Genomic DNA, 24,056 nt, shown 5'->3' with positions numbered 1-24,056 from the left:
TCTTTTACAAGGTTAAAATGTATACTTTGGTGCCAGATGACTCGATCATCAGATGCAGACGGCTTTTCTGGTTTTTCACTGCTAAGTCTGTCTTCACCTTGCCCACATTTCCTTATGATGGCTTGAACACCACATCTTGAAAATCAAGTTTGGTGTGGTGTTGACTATAGATGTCATTGATGCAAAAGTATGACTTCATGACTGACAAAGTATTAATAATAATTAATACATTTTATTTATATAGCACCTTTCCTGTGCTCAAGGAGCTTTGTGCTAGCGTAGCCATTTCCCAGCCTATCCTCAAAGTATTTGTTGTTACCATCACATACACCACCAGTTTGTTTGTTAAATTTCCACTTTAGCAATGCTGGCACAGCTAATCACTGATTTAGGTGTGCAGTTCGGGGAATTGAACAAATACATGAAATGGATTTACTTATGAGTATAATAAACCAATACACAAACTCCTTTAAACACGAAGCACTAAACCCAGTAGGAATGGTAAACTAAATTAATGTAATGAATGGGCACAGCATAAGGTAGGAATTGCTTGAAAATCATAAACATGGCTACCTTTTTCTGTTCTTCTTTACTCCCTTTTTCTTAGTCAGTTTTACAGTGACTGGTGGCCTACGTTTCCAAGAATGTTTAAGACAATGGTAAATCACAGGGTACATTCATCTACGTAATCACGGCAGGCCAATTCAGACCAAAATCCTGAAATGAAATCCATAGAGCATGCCGTAGACACAAATACAAATGGGGTGCAAGTATCGGGAGGCAGCACCTGTACCTGCTGTACCAACATGCCACCTTCTAGATAATTTTACTCTTCAACATCATTGTGACTCATCCTTGTAAGAAGTAAAAGTACAAAATAGTTGTAGTACCTCCAGAGCTTGTTTGATTGCAACTTTCAGAGCCTTCTTAAAAGAGCCAAGATCCTCCAGGGTTCCAAGACTTGTGGGGTCAAAATAAATTTCCTGCAAATTAAGATGATCTGGTTAAATAGATTGGCTCCTTGAATTATCATATCACTCCACCATTTTCCCTAGCAATGTATGTCCTATACTTTTTCTTTGATTTCTCTTCTTTGGAATATCCATTTTGCATTTTTGAGTTTTATTTATCATTTTACATTAGCAGAAGAATGTGAATAAAATTCTTCAACTTTGAAACCTATATATAGTGCCTTTAAAATGCCTAAGTACTGTTAAAATTACTATATCTTGTGCCTAACAGCTTGAATTCAAAATAAAGCAAACCAAATGCCTTTTTGCTTTTATTTACACATAGTAATATACAAATGAAAAAAAGATCTGGAAAAAAGAGTTGGTTAAATGTTCAGAGCCCAGGACTCTGTTTTGCTCAATTCTGGCCATAACTAGGACTGTGCGAAGGCTGTACTCCTTCCTTTGCCCAAATCTCCCGTTCAGAATTGTGTCCTTTCATGCCACATTAAAAAAGTGCTAATGATCATCAAATAATTCCAAAGATTCACTGTTTATTAAATTTAGAGCCCTGATGAGTCACTTAAGGACTCTGACCCTTTTTTTTAAGTTTCTACCTTGTTGCTTAAGCTGTATCTTAGGGTCATTTGTATGCTAAAAGACCGGTTTACTTTCCAAACTCATCTCTGTCCAGTTCCTCTTCTACCCTGATATTTGCCCCACTCGTTGCTAATATGAAGCACACCAATAATGCCCTCAGACATGGCCACTGCAGTTAGTGTAGTGCAGGGGGGCCCATAACGTCGATCGCGATCGACCAGTAGATCGGAAAGGTATTGCAGGTAGTTGGCGATGCATTCAAAAAATTTTTTTAAACGTTAGTCTATCATATATCCTCCCTATGTTATTTGCCACTTGATTGACATACAGGGCAGCCAGTCTGAGATCTCTTTTCTTCTAACACACTGGTCATCCCGCATGCACGATCAAACGCGTGAGCTACTGCAAAACTCCAGCTATCTAAGTGATCTAGTTAGCCTTCCAATTTATAACGACTAAAGAAAGGATTTTAAAAAAAAATGTTGGTTATGGGCTGGATGTGGAATTGGAAAAGGATTTTTTTCTCTCACAATGTTACAATCGAAGTGCGTTTGTCTGATCTGTCAATCTATCGTTGCTATTCCAAAGAAGGAAAATGTGGAAAGGCACTTTCCATAAAAACTACCAAACTGACTTCCTTCCGAAAAGCGATCTGAGAAAGAGAAAGGAAAGGGAACTAAAATCGCAGTTAATCGGAGAGCCGTCATTTTTCACTCGGCTGAATTCAAAAGCAAAGGCAGACACACTGAAGCATCGTTCCGGGTGAGTCACTTGGACAGTTCTGGAACTCACAAAGGGAAAAGTACCCAAAGTACTGCATCAATAAACAGCTCGTCTTCCTTTTTATCTGTGATGTGACAAACTGCATGCACGGGTTTTTTTTACACTGTCTTCCTTTAGCAGGACATTCACTTTTTCCACCGTGTGCTTTGTTTCCGCAGTAGCTGCACTTATGAATATGATTGTATGTATAAGATGCTTCATATTTTTTTGCTGCCTTCTCAATTGTGTAATTCGGTTTTTGTTCAGCACTCTTTGGAACTGTTGCTTTTGTCTGTGCACTCGTCAGTTCACGTGAGCCGCTTGGTGTTCTTGCATCGAAGGTTCCCAGCTGTACTGGTGCCATCTCGTGTAATGTCAGCTAAGACCCGGCATTTAAAAGTTTCTCTCGCAGTTTCAATGAGTTTGTGCCAAACACCACCCTGACCATCTCATCTTCCTCTGCATAAGCACAGTCCTTCACCCGTGAATATTTACCGGCAGTGTTTGTATTGGATTGCCGCTGATGGACGGCCTTATATGGGCAGGCACTAAATTACAAGCGCTAGTGGCAGCCTGTCTATGAACTTAATTTAATATAAACTTACGGTTCACGCCATGCTTTGTTTCCGCAGTAGCTGTACTTATGAATATGCTTGTATGCATCATTTGCTTCATAATGTTTTTCTGCCTTCTCAATTGTGAAATGGCGTTTTGTGCTGATCGCTGTTTGGAGTTCTTCCTTGTTCTCTACGTGCTTACGTAGGAGGCGTGATGATGTCACACGAAACTCCGCCCCCCGCGGCCATCTCCAACTCAAGACTCCATTACATTATATGGGGGAAAAATAGCTTCCAGTTATGACCCTTATCGTAGAATTTCGAAATGAAACCTGCCCAACTTTTGTAAGTAAGCTGTAAGGAATAAGCCTGCCAAATTTCAGCCTTCTACCTACACGGGAAGTTGGAGAATTAGTGATGAGTGAGTGAGTGAGTGAGTGAGTGAGGGCTTTGCCTTTTATTAGTATAGATAAAGGTTATTCAGTTATGCATGGTGCAACAACATATATTTTATGTATAAATTATACTCTGTATATTTTATATATATATATATATATATATATATATATATATATATATATATATATATATATATATACTCAGCAAAAAAGAAACGTCCTCTGACTTTCAACTGTTTTTACTTTCAGTAAACTTAATGTGTAAATATTTGTATGAACACTAAAAGAGTCAACACCATAGGACATAAACTAAAAATGTTTCACAATGTGTCCCTGAATGAAGGAGGCTCAAAATCAAAAGTACCAGTCAGTATCTGGTGTGGCCACCAGCTGCTTGAAGTACTGCAGTGCATCTCCTCCTCATGGACTGGACCAGATTTGTCAGTTCTTGCTGTGAGATGTTACCCTACTCTTCCACCAAGGCACCTGCAAGTTCCTGGACATTTCTGGGGGGAATGGCCCTAGCCCTCACCCTGCGATCCAACAGGTCCCAGGCGTGCTCAATGGGATTGAGATCCGGGCTCTTCCACTGCGAGGATGATCAGCTGTCCTTCCTGTCTCCCTGTAGCGCTGTCTTAGGCGTCTCACAGTGCGGACATGGCAGTTTATTGCCCTAGCCACATCAGCAGTCCTCATGCCTCCCTGCAGCATGCCTAATGCACGTTCACGCAGATGAGCAGGGACCCTGGGCATCTTTCTTTGGGTGTTTTTCACAGTCGGTAGACTCTCTTTAGTGTCCTGCGTTTTTAGAACTGTGACCTTAAATGTCTACTTTCTGTAAGCTGTTAAGGTCTTAAGGACCATTCCACAGGTGCATGTTAATTAATTGATTATGGTTAATTGAACATGCATGGAAAACATTGTTTAAACCCTTTACAATGAAGATCTGTAAAGTTATTTGGATTTCTAAAACATTATTGTTGAAATACACAGTCCTGAAAAAGGGCGTTTCTTTTTTGAGTATATATATATATATATATATATATATATATATATATATATATATATATATATATATATATATATAAAAAATAATTTTTAATGTAGGTAGATCATTTCGATCTGGTCATTTTAAAAGTAGTCGCAAGCCGAAAAAGTGTGTGCAACCCTGGTGTAGTGCCTCACCTTCCACGTGCTATTTGTCTTTAATGATGACACCACATCAACTTTATCTCTACTATCTTCAGTTTGTCTATGACTACACGTTTCCTATTATTGCGCCATGTTCTTCAGTTATGATTTACATTTGAGCTCCATGTTCAGAATGGCTGTGTTAAGACTTCTTATGTGCATGTTTTCTGTGACCAAACTTCCTGCTTTCTTTTGCTTATCACACTGCAGGCAACAGAAGCTCCTCATTATTTAAACAGGACAACCGCACAGCACCTCTGTGCCAGTGTTTTTAAAATTTTTGAACTTTTGCTATATTTTCTGTTCAATGATTCTACTTGCATTTAGCAAGTGTAACCTTGAAGCCTGCACTTTGACAGTGTTGTCACCTGTCTGTTTCTCTGTCCATCTACTTATATCAAAAAAACAAATTCAAGTTCATGGTGGGCAAAACCTATTCTGGAAACAGTTAGTTACAAGGCAATGAGCAGAGGTAGATGGGGCACCAAGCCATCAGACTTCACACACAGCCACCCCTCCAGACACTCTGTAGGAGCCAAGTTACTAATTAACCTAATATGCACAGTTGAAAGTTGGTGCAAACCACAGTATGTGGAGAAAATCACACAGACAAAGCAAGAATGTACGCATTCCTGCCTGAGAAATGGGATCCTGTTCTCTGAAGCTGTGAAGCAGCAGCACCAACCACTGTATCCCCATGCTGCCCTTGTGTGTAACAATATATGTATAAACATGAATGAAAAATAATTTCAGGCTGTTTACATTTTATGAAAATTTTTCTCAAAATTCCGTAAGCAGAAAACACCTATAACAGATTACTGCTAGGTATAAAGCTCCCAGCTGACTCTTTTAACTTTTAGACCCCATTGATTCTGTGATTAGCTGACATGCAAATGATTGACATAGAATCTGCCTTTACAAGTTGTAAATGTCATGTCTTGCTGTGTGAGAGTTAATGATTGTAGACCAGTTACATTTTCTTTCTAGCCTGCATATACAAAGAAATACTGTTTATTAGTTACGTGGGTATGTATTCAGACACCTTGCGCAATCAATCTGTCCTCAGAACCCACTTTTCCCACCACAGGTTCACAAGGTGCCAGAGTCAACCCAGGGCAAGATGCCAGTCGATCAGAGGGAACACGCATGTGCACATCTAAGCTCCCTTCCAATTTTGATATAATACAGGTCAGTCAGTCAGTCAGTCATCACCCAACCCGTTATATCCTAATACAGGGTCACGGGGGTCTGCTGAAGCCAATCCCAGCCAGTACAGGGCGCAAGGCAGGAAACAAACCCTGGGCAGGGTGCCAGCCCACCGCACGGCATACACACCCACACACCAAGCACACACTAGGGACAATTTTGGGTTGTCAATGCACCTAACCTGCATGTCTTTGGACTGTGGGAGGAAACCCAAGCACACACGGGGAGAACATGCAAACTCCACACAGGGAGGACCCAGGAAGCAAACCCAGGTCTCCTTACTGCGAGACAACAGCGCTACCCACTGTGCCACCGTGCCGCCCTATAATACAGGTCTTTAAGATAAACTACAATATACAGGGAAAATAACACAGGCAGCTGACCTTACTAGGAAACTGAAACTGAAAGGTCCCTGGAGCAGAGATGTTACAACTGTATCCCATGTGCCAATGCTCTGTGCACTGAGTATCATCAAGATCACGCTTAAAACCATTGCATCATACTAATTTTAATTACTTTTCAGAAAACATCACCACAATGAAAGCTGGTTGTTAAAGTTATAAAAAACAAACAAACAAAAAAAAATCCCTGAATATGAAACCATTTCCAAGAAGCTCATTGGCCTACCTGGGGTGTGTGAAGCATACAGGTATTGAAATCATGTGGCTGGAAGTGATTTAGTTTGCAGAACTTAAGAAACTGGAGGAACTTCCTAAAGATGTCTTCTCGTTTCAAAACAGTGTGGTCAAAACGTGTTTCAAAGCCTGTGAAAAAGAAAAGTAATTCCAGATAAATCATAAGAGCTATGGCAGGTCATTGCAATAGCATTTTAACTTTACTACAAGAAAACCAAAGTAATTAACATCTTGTTATTCAGAACTTTAAAACAACTGTTTAGTACTGACTATTAACGTCTGCTGATTCATTACAAGTGTCGAACAAATGTAGAAACAGGAAGCTGTTCAATAGTGCAGATCATGTGACCTGTCTACCATTAATGTATGAGCAGCACTTAACACTCTTAAGGAAATTAGTAATTAATTTGTCTTTTTTGAGAAATGGTTGTTTTTAGCACAGGACCATAGGGAGAAATAATAGAGGGGCTACCATTATCATTATCAGCCATTGATACCACAATGTGAGTAGGAGATCTTTACCTGAAAGTGTACAATACAGCAGATAATAGTATTAGTAGTATTGTCACATAGGCAGAATGCAAAAAATTATTGCTTGTATGTCCAACCAACATAGAACACGTTGACACTCTCCAGTGGCAAGAGAATGCCTCATAGGATATACTAAAGATATACTAAAATACTGTATATACACTACAGTGGTGTGAAAAACTATTTGCCCCTTTCCTGATTTCTTATTCTTTTGCATGTTTGTCACACAAAATGTTTCTGATCATCAAACACATTTAACCATTAGTCAAATATAACACAAGTAAACACAAAATGCAGTTTTTAAATGATGGTTTTTATTATTTAGGGAGAAAAAAAAAATCCAAACCTACATGGCCCTGTGTGAAAAAGTAATTGCCCCCTGAACCTAATAACTGGTTGGGCCACCCTTAGCAGCAATAACTGCAATGAAGTGTTTGCGATAACTTGCAATGAGTCTTTTACAGCGCTCTGGAGGAATTTTGGCCCACTCATCTTTGCAGAATTGTTGTAATTCAGCTTTATTTGAGGGTTTTCTAGCATGAACCTCCTTTTTAAGGTCATGCCATAGCATCTCAATTGGATTCAGGTCAGGACTTTGACTAGGCCACTCCAAAGTCTTCATTTTGTTTTTCTTCAGCCATTCAGAGGTGGATTTGCTGGTGTGTTTTGGGTCATTGTCCTGTTGCAGCACCCAAGATCGCTTCAGCTTGAGTTGACGAACAGATGGCCGGACATTCTCCTTCAGGATTTTTTGATAGACAGTAGAATTCATGGTTCCATCTATCACAGCAAGCCTTCCAGGTCCTGAAGCAGGAAAACAACCCCAGACTATCACACTACCACCACCATATTTTACTGTTGGTATGATGTTCTTTTTCTGAAATGCTGTGTTCCTTTTACGCCAGATGTAACAGGACATTTGCCTTCCAAAAGTTCAACTTTTGTCTCATCAGTCCACAAGGTATTTTCCCAAAAGTCTTGGCAATCATTGAGATGTTTCTTAGCAAAATTGAGACGAGCCCTAATGTTCTTTTTGCTTAACAGTGGTTTGCGTCTTGGAATCTGCCATGCAGGCCGTTTTGCCCAGTCTCTTTCTTATGGTGGAGTCGTGAACACTGACCTTAATTGAGGCAAGTGAGGCCTGCAGTTCTTTAGACGTTGTCCTGGGGTCTTTTGTGACCTCTCGGATGAGTCGTCTCTGCGCTCTTGGGGTAATTTTGGTCGGCCGGCCACTCCTGGGAAGGTTCACCACTGTTCCATGTTTTGCCATTTGTGGATAATGGCTCTCACTGTGGTTTGCTGGAGTCCCAAAGCTTTAGAAATGGCTTTATAACCTTTACCAGACTGATAGATCTCAATTACTTCTGTTCAGATTTGTTCCTGAATTTCTTTGGATCTTGGCATGATGTCTAGCTTTTGAGGTGCTTTTGGTCTACTTCTCTGTGTCAGGCAGCTCCTATTTAAGTGATTTCTTGATTGAAACAGGTGTGGCAGTAATCAGGCCTGGGGTGGCTACTGAAATTGAACTCAGGTGTGATACACCACAGTTAGGTTATTTTTTAACAAGGGGGCAATTACTTTTTCACACAGGGCCATGTAGGTTTGGATTTTTTTTCTCCCTAAATAATAAAACCATCATTTAAAAACTGCATTTTGTGTTTACTTGTGTTATATTTGACTAATGGTTAAATGTGTTTGATGATCAGAAACATTTTGTGTGACAAACATGCAAAAGAATAAGAAATCAGGAAGGGGGCAAATAGTTTTTCACACCACTGTATATTAACAGAAAACACTACACAGCTTGCCTGATCTACACCTCACTCCAATATCTGCACCTCTATAGCCTGACAATGCTTAGCTGCTGCCTCATAATTCAAGGTCACTGCCTATGTAGAGTGTGCATGTTCTCCCAATGTGTCATTAGCTCTCCTTATACTATGGTTCTGCTGCCACATTGATCCTGCCCAGTGATGTGCGTTTTAAATTCATTGATGAGTCCAAATTTGAACATTATGAGTAAGAGTTCTGGAGCGTTAGGTTATGGCTGAATGACCTATAGGGCTAATTTCTTTGAACAGTGCAAACTTTTTGTGTGTGTGTATATATACTGTATATATATATATATATATATATATATATATATATATATATATATATATATATATATATATATATATATAAAATCCACTGTACAGTAGCTGCCAAATACAACACGTGTTTCATCCTAATTGGGGCTCATCAGGTGTATGCACCTTTGCTTCCACGTGTTAGCTGGTAGGTAACCATCCAAATAATCAGACTGCGATTCAGTCCTATGAATATATATACTGTATATTTGTATACACACATACTAGCCACTCTACCTATCAAAGCAGGTAATGGAATAATTAAAAAATATTTGCTATCTCTTGCCCTATGTGTAACTTCACCGCCTTTCCTCTGTATTTGCATGTGTCTGAACCTCTCTCAAGTGTGTTCCTGTGAAGCCTGCTTCTCAGACTCTGTCATTATTTTCGAGGCACTTTTCTTACTTCCTGTCGACTTTTATATAAATCCTGTCTTTGAAGCTGACTCTCTCATTGTGCCTTCAATGCTGCTATGCTGTTTCTCCTCCTCATGTGTCTAAAACTCACACTTCCTCTTTTGACCCATCATATTGTTCCAAGGAAAAGGACATAACCTCAGAACTTAGTGTTTTATTATATAGTAGATATATGCATACATGTATGTGTGTAGATGTATATACATATATCATATAATATACTATATCGTACATAGAGTATATACATCATTGTAAAGAAAGTACAGTATTTGCCTCCTTCATGATTTCCTCTGTTATTACAAAATTTTAACACTGAATGTGTTCAGGTCTTCAAAAAAATCTATTATTAAATAAAAAGCACCTTTGTGAACAATGCTATCCATCCATCCATTATCCAACCAGCTATATCCTAACTACAGGGTCACAGGGGTCTGCTGGAGCCAAACCCAGCTAACATAGGACGCAAGGCAGAAAACAAACCCTGGGCAGGGCGCACACCAAGCACACACCAGGGACAATTTAGAATCGCCGATGCACCTAACCTGCCTGTCTTTGGACTGTGGGAGGAAACCGGAGTACCCGGAGGAAACCCACGCAGGGAGGACCCGGGAAGCAAACCCAGTCTCCTAACTGAGAGGCAGCAGTGCTACCCACTGTGCTGCCTTGAACAATGCTATTTTTACCTTATTTAATCGGTTTAAAGTAAAAGTTACCCAACACCAACTGGTGCCATGTGAAAACTAATAGAGGATATCAAGAAGTTGGCAGATTTTTTTTTATGTATATATGTATGAGTGTAACATAAAAAAGACACATATTAGAAATAAGGAACAAAATAACAACCTGAAGGCCTCTCTGGGCCTTCCTAAATAGCTGTTGTGCTCTGCATATGGTATAGTGGAGCTCATCCACTTGGTCACTGCTCTTGCACAAAAGTTACTTTATTTCTCAGTTCCTCTCTCAGGCAGTCTTCCTATTTGTATTATTCTCTCAGCCTTTGCCTCTTTTCGTCTTAGAGTTGAGCCTTTGCTACAAACTTTTCTCCTAATTCCAGACTTCATTTGCATCTGGTCATGATGTGGCTACAAAACCCCTTGTGGGGTTACTTATGGCCAAACCACATATTCAAAGCTTTTTTCCCATCCACAACCATACTTTTTAGGTGTTCTTTTGGTGGAACACACATTAGTGTGATACTCTTTCCTTTCTATCCATACAATGAACACAACATATTTATATATGGTATATAAATGTACCAGTTATGGGCTGCAGGGGATATAAGCCTATTCTAGCTTAACAGCATCAGGGGTAAAGCAGGCACCAACAATGAAGTGCACACCAATCCACAGCAACAGGTACTCATGTACTCATCAATAAGCACTCACACCAGAATAAGTTACAAATGCCAGTTAACAAAACTTGCACAACCTATGGGTGCCATTTGAAGGACACATCGCTCTCTGGTCTGGTCATGACCTTTTCATCAAGTTGCTGCAGTCACAAATTTGATTTATAAACTAAATATTAAGATGCAACCTTGCTTCATGCAAACACTCCAAAAGCAAGTCTTGATACCTCTAATCTCCTGATCCTGCATCTGGTAGTAAATAAATCCACTTCTGTCATATAAAACTCCATATGGCAGCAGGGTCATGGGATTAGGTTGTAGAAAGAGAAAGTTCTTCAAGGGTTTCCTCCATTCAGATATCACTGACACCTAGAAGAAGATCAAGTGAAAGAACTCTTATCCAAACTCATTGTTATTTCAAAGTCTATGTTTTGATTAAATTTGTTCCAGAGTAAAGTATTAAACAACCGGGAAAGAAGACCCAAATAAATGCGCTGTTATTTCAAAAGTCTGTGTTTTAATAACAGCTGTTCCAGAGTAAAGTGTTAAACATCCTGGAGAGAAGACCCAAGCAAATGAGCTTCCTTGACTCATGGTGCAGTGCTGCCACTCAGTGGCTACAGGCTCTACTGCACTCGTAGTCTACTTCGGATTAAACTTCCCCCTTTCTGATAAATGGGGATTGTATAACACTTACCAGGTCCTGTGTTAATACCTCAAGCCAGTTTTACACTAGTTGATTGGACTTAAAAATATTAGATTTTTTTCCCATCTAAATAGTCCTAAAGTTCAATGTACTGTACTGTTAACTAAGTCACTATCATTCTGGCCACTAGTACTTATGAGCTTGTTTTTTTTGTCCACTACCCACAACTCAAAAACACTAATTAACACAATCAAATAAATAAATAATAACCTAAGCTATAAAATCCATATTGGCATCATATTTTATTGAGACTAATGCCAGTTTCTCTTCTTTTTATTTTCACACATAAATTTACGGCAAACGTTTTGTTGCTTCTTTTAAAGATGAGCAAAGCAACAAATAGCTTGTTGTTGCCTGTCATGCATCTTTAACCAGTAGCACACATAAACAAAAAGATTTTGGAAAGTGTCACATCTAAATGTATCTCTAAAAACTCCACTACCACATGAATAAACATATGAATGCAATGTCAGTTCCAGTCAAAAATGTGCTGTGTGCCACTGGCCCAGTCATTTAAAATGCAAGGAAATACAGACACAACTACTCTGTAAATGTGAGAGAGAGTTTCCTTTCTTAAGTATATAAATAGGTTGTTATAGACAGTCTGTCATAATGATTATGGAACTTTACTGTGTGAACAATACAGACATTCTTGAACCATCTTTGAACTCAGAATGAATGTCAGGGAGGTCAGAGTATAGTGTGTTTTATTATAAACAAACAACACAGTGGTGGGATTATCAAAACTAGAAATAGAGACCCTATAAGAATTATTCACCCCCTAAGAGGTTTTCTCATTTTGCAACATGTTACACCCCCATGACTCACAGTGGATTTAATTTGTTTTTTGAAACTGATCAACAGATTTAATGTTAAAGTGAAAACAGATCTCTACAAAGTGGTCTAAATTCATTACAAATATAAAACGCAAAACAATCAATTACATAAGTGTTCACCCCTTTTAATATGACACGCCTAAATAATCACTGGTGCAACCAGTTAGTTTTAGAAAGCACATTATTAGTTCAATGGAGATCTACTTTTGTAGTCATGGGCTTTCAGGTGACTGCAGTATACACGCAGCCTTTTCCTGACAGTCCAACTTATGGTGAGTCAATATTGTGACCTAACATACACAAATAATGACCAGAAACGCTCAAGCAACTCTGTGAAAAGGTAAAGAGATGGAGACAATTAAATATGCACATCACTGAATAACCCTTAAGAGTTCTAAATCAGCCACTAAGAAATGGAAAGAGTATGGCACAGGTGTAAATCTGCCCATAGTAGGCCGTCCACAAACGGTGATCATGCAAGAAGTGAGAAAGGCCACCAAGAGATGAATCTGAAAGAGTTACAAGCTACAGTCTCTAAGACTGGAAAAACTGTGCAGACAAAAACTGTTGCCTTGACGCTTCACCAGTCACTAATTTTAAAGACAGTGGCAAAGAGAAAGCCATTGTTTAAAAAAAACTTGCATGACATCTGAGGGTTTGCCAGAAGGCACAAAGGGGAGACTCTGATATCAGCTGTAAGAAGCAGTATGGTCAGATGAAGCCAAATTGGAGCTTTTTGGCCATCAGATTAAACACCATGTTTGGCGTAAGCACTGCTCATTACTAAAAAAAACACCATCCCCTTTGTGAAGCATTGTGGTGGCAGCCTCTCTGCAGCAGGTACTGGAACATTTGTGGGGGTAAAATGAATGCAGAAAAACACAAGGAAATCCTGGAGGAAAACCTGAAGCAGACTGCAAGAAACTTGCACATTGGGAGATTATTTTTCCAGAAAGACAGTGACTCCAAGCATTAGGCCAAAGCTACAAAGGAATGACTTACAAACTATAATGTTAATGTTCTGGAGTGGCAGAGTCAGAGTTCAAATCTCGATGCAGTTGAGAATTTGTGCCTGGAATTGAGAAGGGCAGTTTAATCACAATCCCCCTGCAGCCTGACAGAGCTGAAGTAGTTAAATAGATAGATAGAGAGAGGAGAGGTTGGCAGCATGCGCTGATTACAGCGCGTTGCCACACCCACCACATGGCAAACCACCCAGATTGAGATCCGAGTGCAGCTGTGTGACGGGCGACACCCCAGCACCACACTGTACGGTATGAGTTCTTTTTTTTTTTTTACAGTGGCTGGAGTGCCATTGCTGCCACTAAACCTCATGTTTTCCCTGCAAGTTGGACGACCTGCTTGCACGGATGGATGCAGATTAACGTCATACACAGGACCGAGCAATTGCTGGTTAAAGGCCTTGCTCAGCAGCCCAACAGAGTAGAGTCACTTCAGATAGATAGAACTTTATTTTGTTTATTTTTTACAGAAATTCTTTAAATAAATAAATAACACAAACTATGGTCTGAACACACACCTGAACAACTAAAAATGAAGAAATGTTTAACTTGAAACAGACCCAGTGTGGCATTATGCAGGCATATTGCTGTTGGTATAAAGGAGTCCCAATACTTTCTTGATGCACTGAATAATTCACTGGCTGAAAGTCCTCAGTGCTAGTTTGCCAGTTTGTTTATAATGGCACAAAGTTTTGTTTTCTCTCCTTTGCTACTGCCTCCAGGGGGTCCAGAGTGCACCCCATAACTGAGCCAGCCCTTTTAATTAGCTTGTAGATTCAGTGAGCCTCTCAAAATGATGCTATTTGCCCAGCACACCATAGCAAAGAAAATCGCACTGGCCATCACAGTGTTATAGAAAATGTGAAGGATGTCCACATTAAAGGAAAGTAGTCTCCTAAGAAAAAGATCCTGCTTTGCCCTTGCTTATATAGTTCCTCTGTTTTCCAAGACCAGTCCAAATTGTCATTGATGTTGACCCTCAAGTACTCTGCAGGTGTGCAGCACCTCAACATCCACTCCCTCAATAGTGACTGCTTTTTGCTGCTGTGAAAGTCAATAACCAGTTTCTTGGTTTTGCTCATGTTAAGTTGCAGATAATTCTCTTTGCACCAAAAAACAAAGTTCTCCATCAGACTCATGTACTCTGTTTCATCCCTCTTATCAATACACCCCATAAGTGCAGAGTCATCTTAGAATTTCTGCAAGTGACATGACCTCGGGCCTTATGCATGACGGTGTGCGAAGAATTTACACTAAAACATGGCATAAGGACAAAAGCGGAAATGTTCGTACGCACAAAAAAATCCAGATTCATGAATATGTGCGTTCGCTAACTTCCACGTTCTTCCGCTCCATAAATCCTGGTCAGTGGGAAAAGTAACGCACGTGCACGCGCCTGCTGCCACTCCCAAACTCCTCCCAGAATTACGTCTCTTTGAATATGTAAATCAATATAAATAGCCCTTAAGCTCAGCGTTCTGTAAAAAGGCAATGGCAAAAGCACGGGGGGTAAATAGAAGAATTTTAGCGAATACCAAGTGGAGGCAAGGAAAAACATTATTTGTTGGATTAAACAGTGGCAGTGGCATAAACAACAAAAGGAAGTTGATTGAGTGACATAAAGTGTTGGAGAAACTCGAAAGCTCAAGTTCACAAAGTTGCACAGTGCCTGAAATAAAAAAGAAGTTGTCAGATATCAAATTTGCAGTGAAAAGGAGAGTCGTAGCCCACCGTCTGAATGTCGTATGAAAGCTTATTAGGGTACAGAGAAAAAAATAGACACACAGTGGGAAAAACTTTAATCTTGAATTTCCACATAAATCACGTAGTTTATTTTGTCATTAAAGTAGAACATCATAAACTTTATCTTAAAATTGCTTAACTTACTAGTTTCTCAAATCCCATCGTAACTAAAGTAGCATGTTAAATGCTTTGTTTTTGTATTTGATCTTCTATGTGCTCTGTGTGTGTGAATCACTATGTGCTTATTAAATGGGCTTTCTCTTCCTCCGACAGGACACAGAATCCATTACATTTGTGATATTACAGCTCTCTGAATAACTAAAATACTGAGATGTATACTTGATATCATTTTCATGATGGTAGGAGTTAAAGCACGTTATTAAACATGGGAACACGCAGTGATTGTTCATGTCTCATGCAAAATGTTTGCTGCGCCCTGTGCGACCTTCGATGAAATAATTTATTGCAGCAGTACTGTCTCTTTCAAACGTACTAACTCCCAATCCCTGTCCTTACTTTTCTTTCTCCAAATACCCAATCGCCACACAATCAGCTCTGTAATAGACATTAAGCCATCTGCAAGCTTAGAACGCAGATCTTCAAAACTTTTAAGGAACATTGAAATATCTTCGTAGTACATTTTAAATTATTCTATCCATCCAGTGTCGCGCAAGTCCCTGCAAGAATACAGCGTAAGGCTGGAACAATCCGGGAACGGAGCGCCAGATCATAGCTAGCGCTGCGGCACCTTGTCAGCATATGTTTAATTATTAACAATATAGATTATTTAAATGAAAAAGATTTATCTGTATAGTATAATAAACATAGTTTGCTGCATTTCATCTTAAAAATAATACCGTCACCATATGTAAATACGTGCTTTATAGACTGGCCAAAGTTGAGTTGTGCAATATTATAACTGTATTGCAAGTTTACAGTGAGGTAGTTTTACTTATAAGTACAAACAGTTCTAAAAGGAGCACTTGATGGACTGATTGAACGCGTTTAGAGCTCTTGGGATTAAGCTGTTTCTGAACCGTGAGGAAAGGCTCTGAAGCGTTTGCTGTATGAGAGCAGTCCAATAGACAGCATGGCTGAGGCAGCGTGAGCTTGATGCTGTATACTGATAACTCTCTTTCCGATCAGCTGCTGCTGTGATTCCCTACTCAGATACAGTGATATAAATACTCCGAGAGTTGCAGTGAGGGTAATATGGAAAAAGATGATCTGCTGTGGCAACCCCTAACAGGAGCAGCTGAAAGATGAAGAAGGTGCAGTGAGAGTAACAACGCTAAAGCAGTTATGGTATTTAGAATAGTTTGACCATTCTGTGGACCATTATATTGTTACAGGTTAATTACAATTAGATGCATTAAACGAATAAACAATATGCGGTTAATTTCAGTGTATATGATAAAGCCACGTCAGGGATGTGGATCTAAAAAAGAAAGGGAAACCACACCGGGACAAAAGCACTGCTTTGACACTGGGTGCCACCAGTTTGCAAAACCGAGCGGAGAACTTGCGTATGTCAAGATTTAGCTGGCGTGAAAATGTGTGTAGCTTTACGGCAAGTTTAGTTCTTATACATCACAATGCGAGCGTGGAAACGGGAGTATATTTTATGCATTTTATTAGTTTATGCATGAGGCCCCTGGTGTTATAGTTGTAGTCTGTGATGTACAGAGTGAAGAGAAAAGGAGACAGGACTGATCCTTGTGGTGCTCCAGTGTTGCTCACATCCATATCAGAATCACAATCCTCGACTCTCACAAACTAATAACTGTATTATTATCCATGACAATAATAATAATACATTTTATTTATATAGCACCTTTCCAGGACACCATAGGCTCATCCACCTGAGTTTACTCCTTAACAGAGATGACTCGATGGTATTGAAGGCAGCAAAGAAATAAAAAAAAAAACAGACTCCTCACAGTGCTGCCAGCTTTGTCCAGGTGAAAATAAGCCTGGTACAGCAGACAGACAATTACATCCTCCACTCCAGTCTTTATCAGATAGGCAAACTTCAGTGGTCCCAGTGAATCTACCACAAGAGGACTTATATAGTCCAGGGTGAGACTCTGAAAGGTCTTTGTGATATGAGATGTAAGTGCCACTGGTGTGCAGTCATTAGTTGAAGAATGGGGAAAAAAACTAAAGAGTTCAAATGTATAAAAATGGTAGACAAAGACCTTTGCATGCAGACTCAAAGCTGTCATGGCTGTTAAAGTTGCATCTACAGACACTGACTTGAAGGGGGATGAAAACTAGCAATTGGGTATTATAAGTTTTATATTTGTAATTTAGCTCACTTTGCAGAGATCTGTTTTCATTTTGACATTACAGAGTGCTTTTCTGTTGATCAATATCACAAAAAACAAACTAAACCCATAGTGATCCAATTTTGTATAACAATTTAATGTGAAAACATCCAAGGAGTGAATACTTTTGATAAGTGCTGTAATTCCTATGTTTTTATCAGTCTTTCTAAACTACAGTAGTTGCCCCATTTATTAGGTGAATGGCTGCTCCACTTTCCACCAATAAATGTTGTTCCAGTCACACTTCCCTTTATTGTCAGGGTCTTGATGGAGGATGCTCCACCTCTGAAACTCCCCCCTTGCCTGCCATTCTAATCCTGACTTGGCAGCCCACTACAAATGAAAATCACATACTGTAGCTGTGACCCTGAGCAAATTTCTTTTCCTGACATATTTCCATTATAAGAAAGATAGATATAAATGATGTACAAGTACAAAGTGCCTTGGCCTGGTTTTCAGTATGGAAAGGTGCTATATAAAAACAGACTGACTCCTGGCAGCAAGGAGTTGCTGAGATATGAGTGGATTGCTTTGGTTGAAATGTAGCTCAAATGGAGGTCATATGTTCTCTATGCCTTCTTGTTACTGTGAAGCACAGAAATCCGGATCTCACGTTAACAGCAGCATTAAAGCAGCCATTCTTCCTTCTGTGACTCCTCTTTACTTATTCTATTAATTCCCCAGGTACACATCTTCTCAAATCTGCTTAATCTGGTTTAGGCTGTGGGTGGCTGGAACCTATCCCAGCTTCATTAGACACAAGGCAGGGACCACCAGTCCTTCAGGGGGCCTTCTCATGTGCACACCCACATGGGGCCAGTTTAAAATAGCAGGTAACACTTTAGATTAGGTGCTGCAAAAATGTGTCCATTACTAATAATACTTCTATGCAACAAGAGCTTAGCAAAGGCTTCTTTTGGTCTTAGTAACACTTACAAAGCACCAGTAAAGTGGGTATTCTTCTTTATGCAGTGTAGCCTATTAGAAGCCTTTGATATGCTGGTAAAATTATGTCTGAATACGAATGATTCACATGTTGAAGTATACAATTGGAAGAGACATATGTCTCACTTCAGCCATCTGTGACCTTTCCAAAGTAAAGTTATGCTTTATAAGTGTAGTTAAAAGCAAAAGAAACCTTTGTTAAGGTCTTGTTACAAGAGTAATCGGTGCATTTTTGCATTAGTTAAACTAAAGTGTTACCAAATAGGAATATTGCATAGACAATGGTGGGATTTGAACTCAGGATAATGAACCACCAACTTGCATGTATGTGAACTCTAGGGGAGTATGTTGAAGTCTGAAACCTTGCCACTTACCCAAAGGGATTCTCTATAAACATGGAAATGATGATAATATTTATAATTACTTCAGGATTATGTTCAACTGAGACAGTATGCACAATTAAGTTAATAGTTTTATAAAGCTAACCTTTTTTCACAATGAATGGAAAAATGACCTTATTTTCTGTCACGACAGATAAAAATCATATATACAGAATGATAATAGTGACCTCAGCCACATAAAGTTTTAGTTTGACCATCTAACATTGTGAAGTTCTGATGGTATATCTGCACTTATTCCTCCCACATGCCTTGAATCACTGGGTACTATACTGGCATAGCTAAGCTGGGCAGTGCAGGACCTCTTAAGCTCCCTGTATGCGAAGGAGGCTCAGATCTTTGCTCAGAGCAATAGACTACTTGACATTTTTTTGAATCTAAGCAGATCTCAGCACCCGAGCTCCACCAGCACGAGATGCAAATCATCAGGTTGTTTTTGCAAATCCAAAGCCAGAATAGGACTCCAGTGAATAGAGAAAATAATGAAGCAAATAAAATCCGCATGACAGCACGGTAGCATGGTAATGACTGTCCTTTATATTCATGAGTAAATATTTTACAGGAGTAATTATAGTAATAACTTGGCCAATACAGAAATGTGTAACTAAAAAAAAATTCAAGTGTTCATGAAGGGAATTGGCAAGAATATTAATTTATCACAGTTATGAAATTATAATGGGGAGGAGCTCTTGGCACCAACGGGCAGGAAAAAGATGAATATTACCAATAAAGTTAAATAAGGAACTAAAAGACTTGGTATTTGGATTTTGGTACAATTACTTTTAAATTCATGCAAGCCATTAGTTTTATAGCTTGGCTGTTTTAGGAGCGAGTGTACCTTATTTCTGTAGTACAGTATGATAAAAAGTATTAATCTGACAAACGCTGGAAGTACAACTCGCACCACTTTTACCTTCTGTTGTTTATTTATGGCCACATTTGGGTAAAAGTCTGGTGAAACCTTCTGGTTTACTTAACATGGCCTAGTTAGACTATGAAATGCGAGGTTGCCAGTCCAATACCTTACTACCGACTCACTGTGTGACCCTTAACAAATTATTTAACAGGCCGGTTTGCAGCTGTAGAAATAACAGTTTTACTATGCAATTGTGACTTGCTACTTGCTTTCAATAAATGTGTCTGGTTTGTAAGAAATAGGCTGTGATACCACATAACAGTAAAGTGTCCAAATCACATATAATACTCAGCAGGTTATACACATATTTAAATATAACTAAGTGTTAAAAGTGTACAATTAACGTTTAGCTTTGTTTTTTTTTTCATTTCTTATTAACTCTGGTCCTGACCTCATGTTTTGTTTCTACTAGGGCAGCCTTTTCTGGCCTAACATAATCACTATGTTGTCTGAATACCGGCTGCCTGTTTTCTTTAGATGTATGAAGAGTAGTGTACAAGGATGGTTTGGCTACAAAACCAAATATTTGAGCATCAATTATACGTGAAAGTAATAGCGTTGACAAACATGTTCACAGTGGACAGTTAGGTGTGAAAAATTGACAGCATGCTGCATGAGGTGTGGCCATAAAGTTTGGAGTTTCAGCTATTAATGGAAATACAGTACTAATAAACTTGTTATAATGTTCAGCAGTCCTTTATATGACCCCAAAATGATCTCTTTCTTGTGCATTCACTTTTGTGCAGCTGACTTGACGTCTTGATCATTGGCATTGTCCATCCCACATACCCTTCTCTTTGAATTGTGTTTTGCAAACCAACCTTTGTAATCTAGGCAATGGGAGCAGCTGGTTGGCAGTTTTCCTTGACACTCTTCCCTTCCTGACTATCGCAAAAGTCAAAGCAAAACAAAATAACATTGACTCTTATACTGTACAGGCCTTTTTGGACATGTAATCAATATGGACTATCCTCTCAGCATCATAAAATTGTGCATATGATCTTCTTAATGGTGGCTTGAACCTTGAATTTCTGTAGCATTCAAAAACCAAATCCATTTTTTTTGATTGTTGTTTGGGCTCTGGCATATAATGATGTTTCAAATTTTCAACTTCAGTTACATAACATTATTTAAACTTGTCCCAGTTTAAATTCATGAGCTCAAGAACCTACTTGGATCAATGGAAGGAGTGGTGGTTCATTTATATAGTTAAAATTCAGGACACCCATCATGCACAGGCCTTTCTAATACTTAATTACCAATTTATATTAGAGTCTTCTTTGTGATTTTTTTGTTTGTCGTCAAAGTAAAGGTCCGGCCAGACCTTAGGCCATCTTCAAGAGACACCCTGCATCAAAGGAATTTGGTAGCCAGTCTCTTACATGTTGCATATGGTGTGGACTGGGCCTGGTATCACTTAACTATGAAAGAATGAATCTCTGAAGGCATAATGTTCTCTAGTGTTAGAAATTCAATTAGTGCCTACTAATTGAGGTTATATTCTTGGAATTCATGTTGACATGATTCTGAATTATGAAACATACACTATGAACGATAAATGCTGGAAACTTGTAATTCATATATTTTAGTAGACAAAAAATAATCTTACGCTTCTTACAAAACCATCTCAATAGAATATCTCTTTCAGGTTCAGGATCAAATCTTTCAGCAGCCTTTGTACTTGAGTCAGCAACTACAACATATTGCTCTTACATGTTCCATAAAGTGTAGAAGACTGTAAATTCATTAATGATTGTTTGTAACCAAGAAAACACCATAAGGATATTCAGGATCTGAGTTCAGTTGGTATTGTTTTATTGTCTTTTTCTATTCATTTGTTACATAGGTACTAGTATGTAACATTGTCAAGTTTATATTTTCTGTTTGAGCGTTGGTTGTCAATGATGGCACTGACTTCTTCATTCTGTGGTATAGCTCTATGGTACTGTGCTGTTTCTACTCATGAACTTTGCTCACTATGGAATATGAGGGCATGGTAGCCATGTTATTTAAGCACAAGACACATGTTAGATCATTTGATCGTTGTTTAAAAATAAGGGGAAGACTACTTCTTGAGCAAATTTATTAATGACAATTACAGGTTTTGACCATTTGCCAACCTTGTGACTGTGAGTTTGGTTTGCCCTTTTAGTTGTGATACTTGTCTTTGATTCTAAAATGTAACAAACAGTGCTCACTTCTTTTGGCATTCTCCATGCATCTTGCTATGTACTTTATGAAGAAAATAATTTAAAACAGAAAGATGAAAACAGGCACAGCACTTAGTTCTATAGTGGCCCACAACTGGTGCAGTGTAAAGAACACTCTTTAATGGGAACGAGGAAAGCATTACTATGCATTACACGCAAGTAGTGTTCTATGCTCCTTAAATTTTCAGCAGTGCATGAAAGACATTTTGTATCCTTGTTGGGTCTGTTATTTTTGTCAAGATGATTTATAAGGGGGCACATGTCCAAATAGCTTATCCATATTTCACACAGTTCCTCATTAAAATCTGTTCCAATTTAAAACTTTGTCCAGGTACTATTTGTGTGAACTTTGCACATTCTTATTGTGTCTACCTGGGTTTTCACTATGGACTTTGGTTTCTTCCCATATCCCAAAAATGTTTGTGCTAAGTGATGACAGTAAATTGGCCCTGGGTGGATGATTATATAAGTTTAGCCATCTAGGTACTGTGTCCTGTGATCAACTGGCATTCTATCCAGGATGGCCTTTGCCTTGTGCCAAGTTATGCTTTGACTTTACAAGACCCTGTTATTCAAAAATTTAAGAACGTACAAATGAGTGAATGATTTATAAGAGCATGTATCATACATGAACATTATACGGCACATATCCACAAAGATAATGCGAGTTGGATATAATCAAATAAAATGTTTCAGATTTATGTAGGGATGTGGCAAAATCAGGACTTTACAGTCAATCGTGTAAATATTGGGAAACATCTGATCCCAATTGGCTTCTCAGTATGATTAATTTTCATTACATTACATATGAAATAAAATTAGAATGGTGTCACATTAAAAGCTCAGTCTAAGTACAGACTCAGTTAAAATCATCATTCTATTTGCTGTTGTTATCAGTTTAACAGTAGGCCCCTTACATGTGACAATAATAACCCCATACACCAATAATGCTCGGCTGTGTTCTCTAAATAGCAGGTATCCCTGTAAATACCACCCCTAACATTACTTCACAATCATTATGCTAAGCTCAACTTAAAAAAAAAAAAAAAACTTGTTGCAGGTCAGAATCTTCTTATGTTTAAGTTTGTGTTGACCCTGCTCTGCTAATGCATTATTGGTAAAATTTTTAGTTTAGTTACTACGAAAATGCATCTCTTACTCGTTTAATCTTATGTAACAAAGGCTCTTCTTGGTATTCACAGCACTTTTTAAAATATCAGTAGATAGGTTGTTAATCTTTGTGCAGTGTAGCATCTGGACATGATGGTAAAATTACTTGTTAATAGTTCTTATACTAAATAAGTTATCTCAGTTAAGCCCCTGAGACAACTCCAAAGTGACGTTTTGTTAGTAGATTACATTGTAGAGATGAAAGAACAGTTTACTGATGATTTGTGTTATGAAGACCCAAAGAATTTACAGGGGTAGCAAGGTAACAATATAATATCAATTTAAAAAGTAACTGAACACTTCAGGTTGATGTTCTTGACGAAGAGGTAGGTAGCCTGCATTGTAGTAGAGAATTAGTCGATTTTGCCCAGGTATATTTTAGAGACCGAGTGCTCCCCCCCTGCCACTATAGGGGGCAGAGCTTGAGAGAGAGTGGGAGCATAACGCTAGACAGTTCCTCACTAGTGACACCTGTGTACAATATGTTTTCTGACAAATAGTGACCACTACCAATGGTACATTACTATGGGATCTCTGTTAAAAATGTAGGCGTGCAACTTTACCAAACATGGAGCTTGCAGAAACGGAAGAAACATTATTAACAGAAAATCAAGGAAAAGTCAGCCAGATGGAAGAAAAAGCACTCCCCTATACCACATTAAAAAGGCACAAATCTGGCCTTTTGGTTACTGATAACTGCACAACAGAGTAGAAGTGATAATTCTAGTAGGGTTGCAAAAGGAAAATATATAGCAGCTAAAAGAGCATACAGGAAATCTGTGACTTACTCTCTTCATTAAAATGGTCTCCTTTGTCACCTTATCAATGCCTCTGTACCAGCTGTCATAGAGGTGTTTGACAATGTAGAGTTGATATCGATAGTCCCCACACAAAGTTGGAGTAAGGGCCAATTTCACATCATCTTGCTGAAATAAAAACAAAAATAAAAGAGGAAGGCACTTTATATACTATACATGTTGTTAGGAATAAATTCTTAGTGGAGCAATTCAGCTCATAATAAAGACAGTTCTCTGTGTGACTTTCTTGTACTTCAAACTTC

At 38.7% G+C, this 24,056-nt stretch overlaps 1 protein-coding gene across 1 annotated transcript in view; it reads right to left on the bottom strand.

Moving 5' to 3' along the window:
• The window catches only part of LOC120514500, a 39,878-nt gene that overhangs the window by 1,320 nt on the left and 14,502 nt on the right, over window positions 1-24,056 (bottom strand). Inside the window, exons 5-8 of the mRNA XM_039734909.1 lie at window positions 23,785-23,922; window positions 10,951-11,092; window positions 6,292-6,428; window positions 891-983 (exon numbers count right to left, since the gene is read on the bottom strand). Of these exons, the coding sequence (XP_039590843.1) occupies window positions 891-983; window positions 6,292-6,428; window positions 10,951-11,092; window positions 23,785-23,922 (510 nt within the window). The remainder of the gene's footprint in view (window positions 1-890; window positions 984-6,291; window positions 6,429-10,950; window positions 11,093-23,784; window positions 23,923-24,056) is intronic.

Source organism: Polypterus senegalus, chromosome 1 (genome assembly GCF_016835505.1).
Source record: "Polypterus senegalus isolate Bchr_013 chromosome 1, ASM1683550v1, whole genome shotgun sequence".
In the NCBI taxonomy this organism is placed as follows: Eukaryota; Metazoa; Chordata; class Cladistia; order Polypteriformes; family Polypteridae; genus Polypterus; species Polypterus senegalus.
The sequence above is the reverse complement of the archived record's forward strand: the minus strand, read 5'-3'. Positions and strand labels throughout refer to the sequence as shown.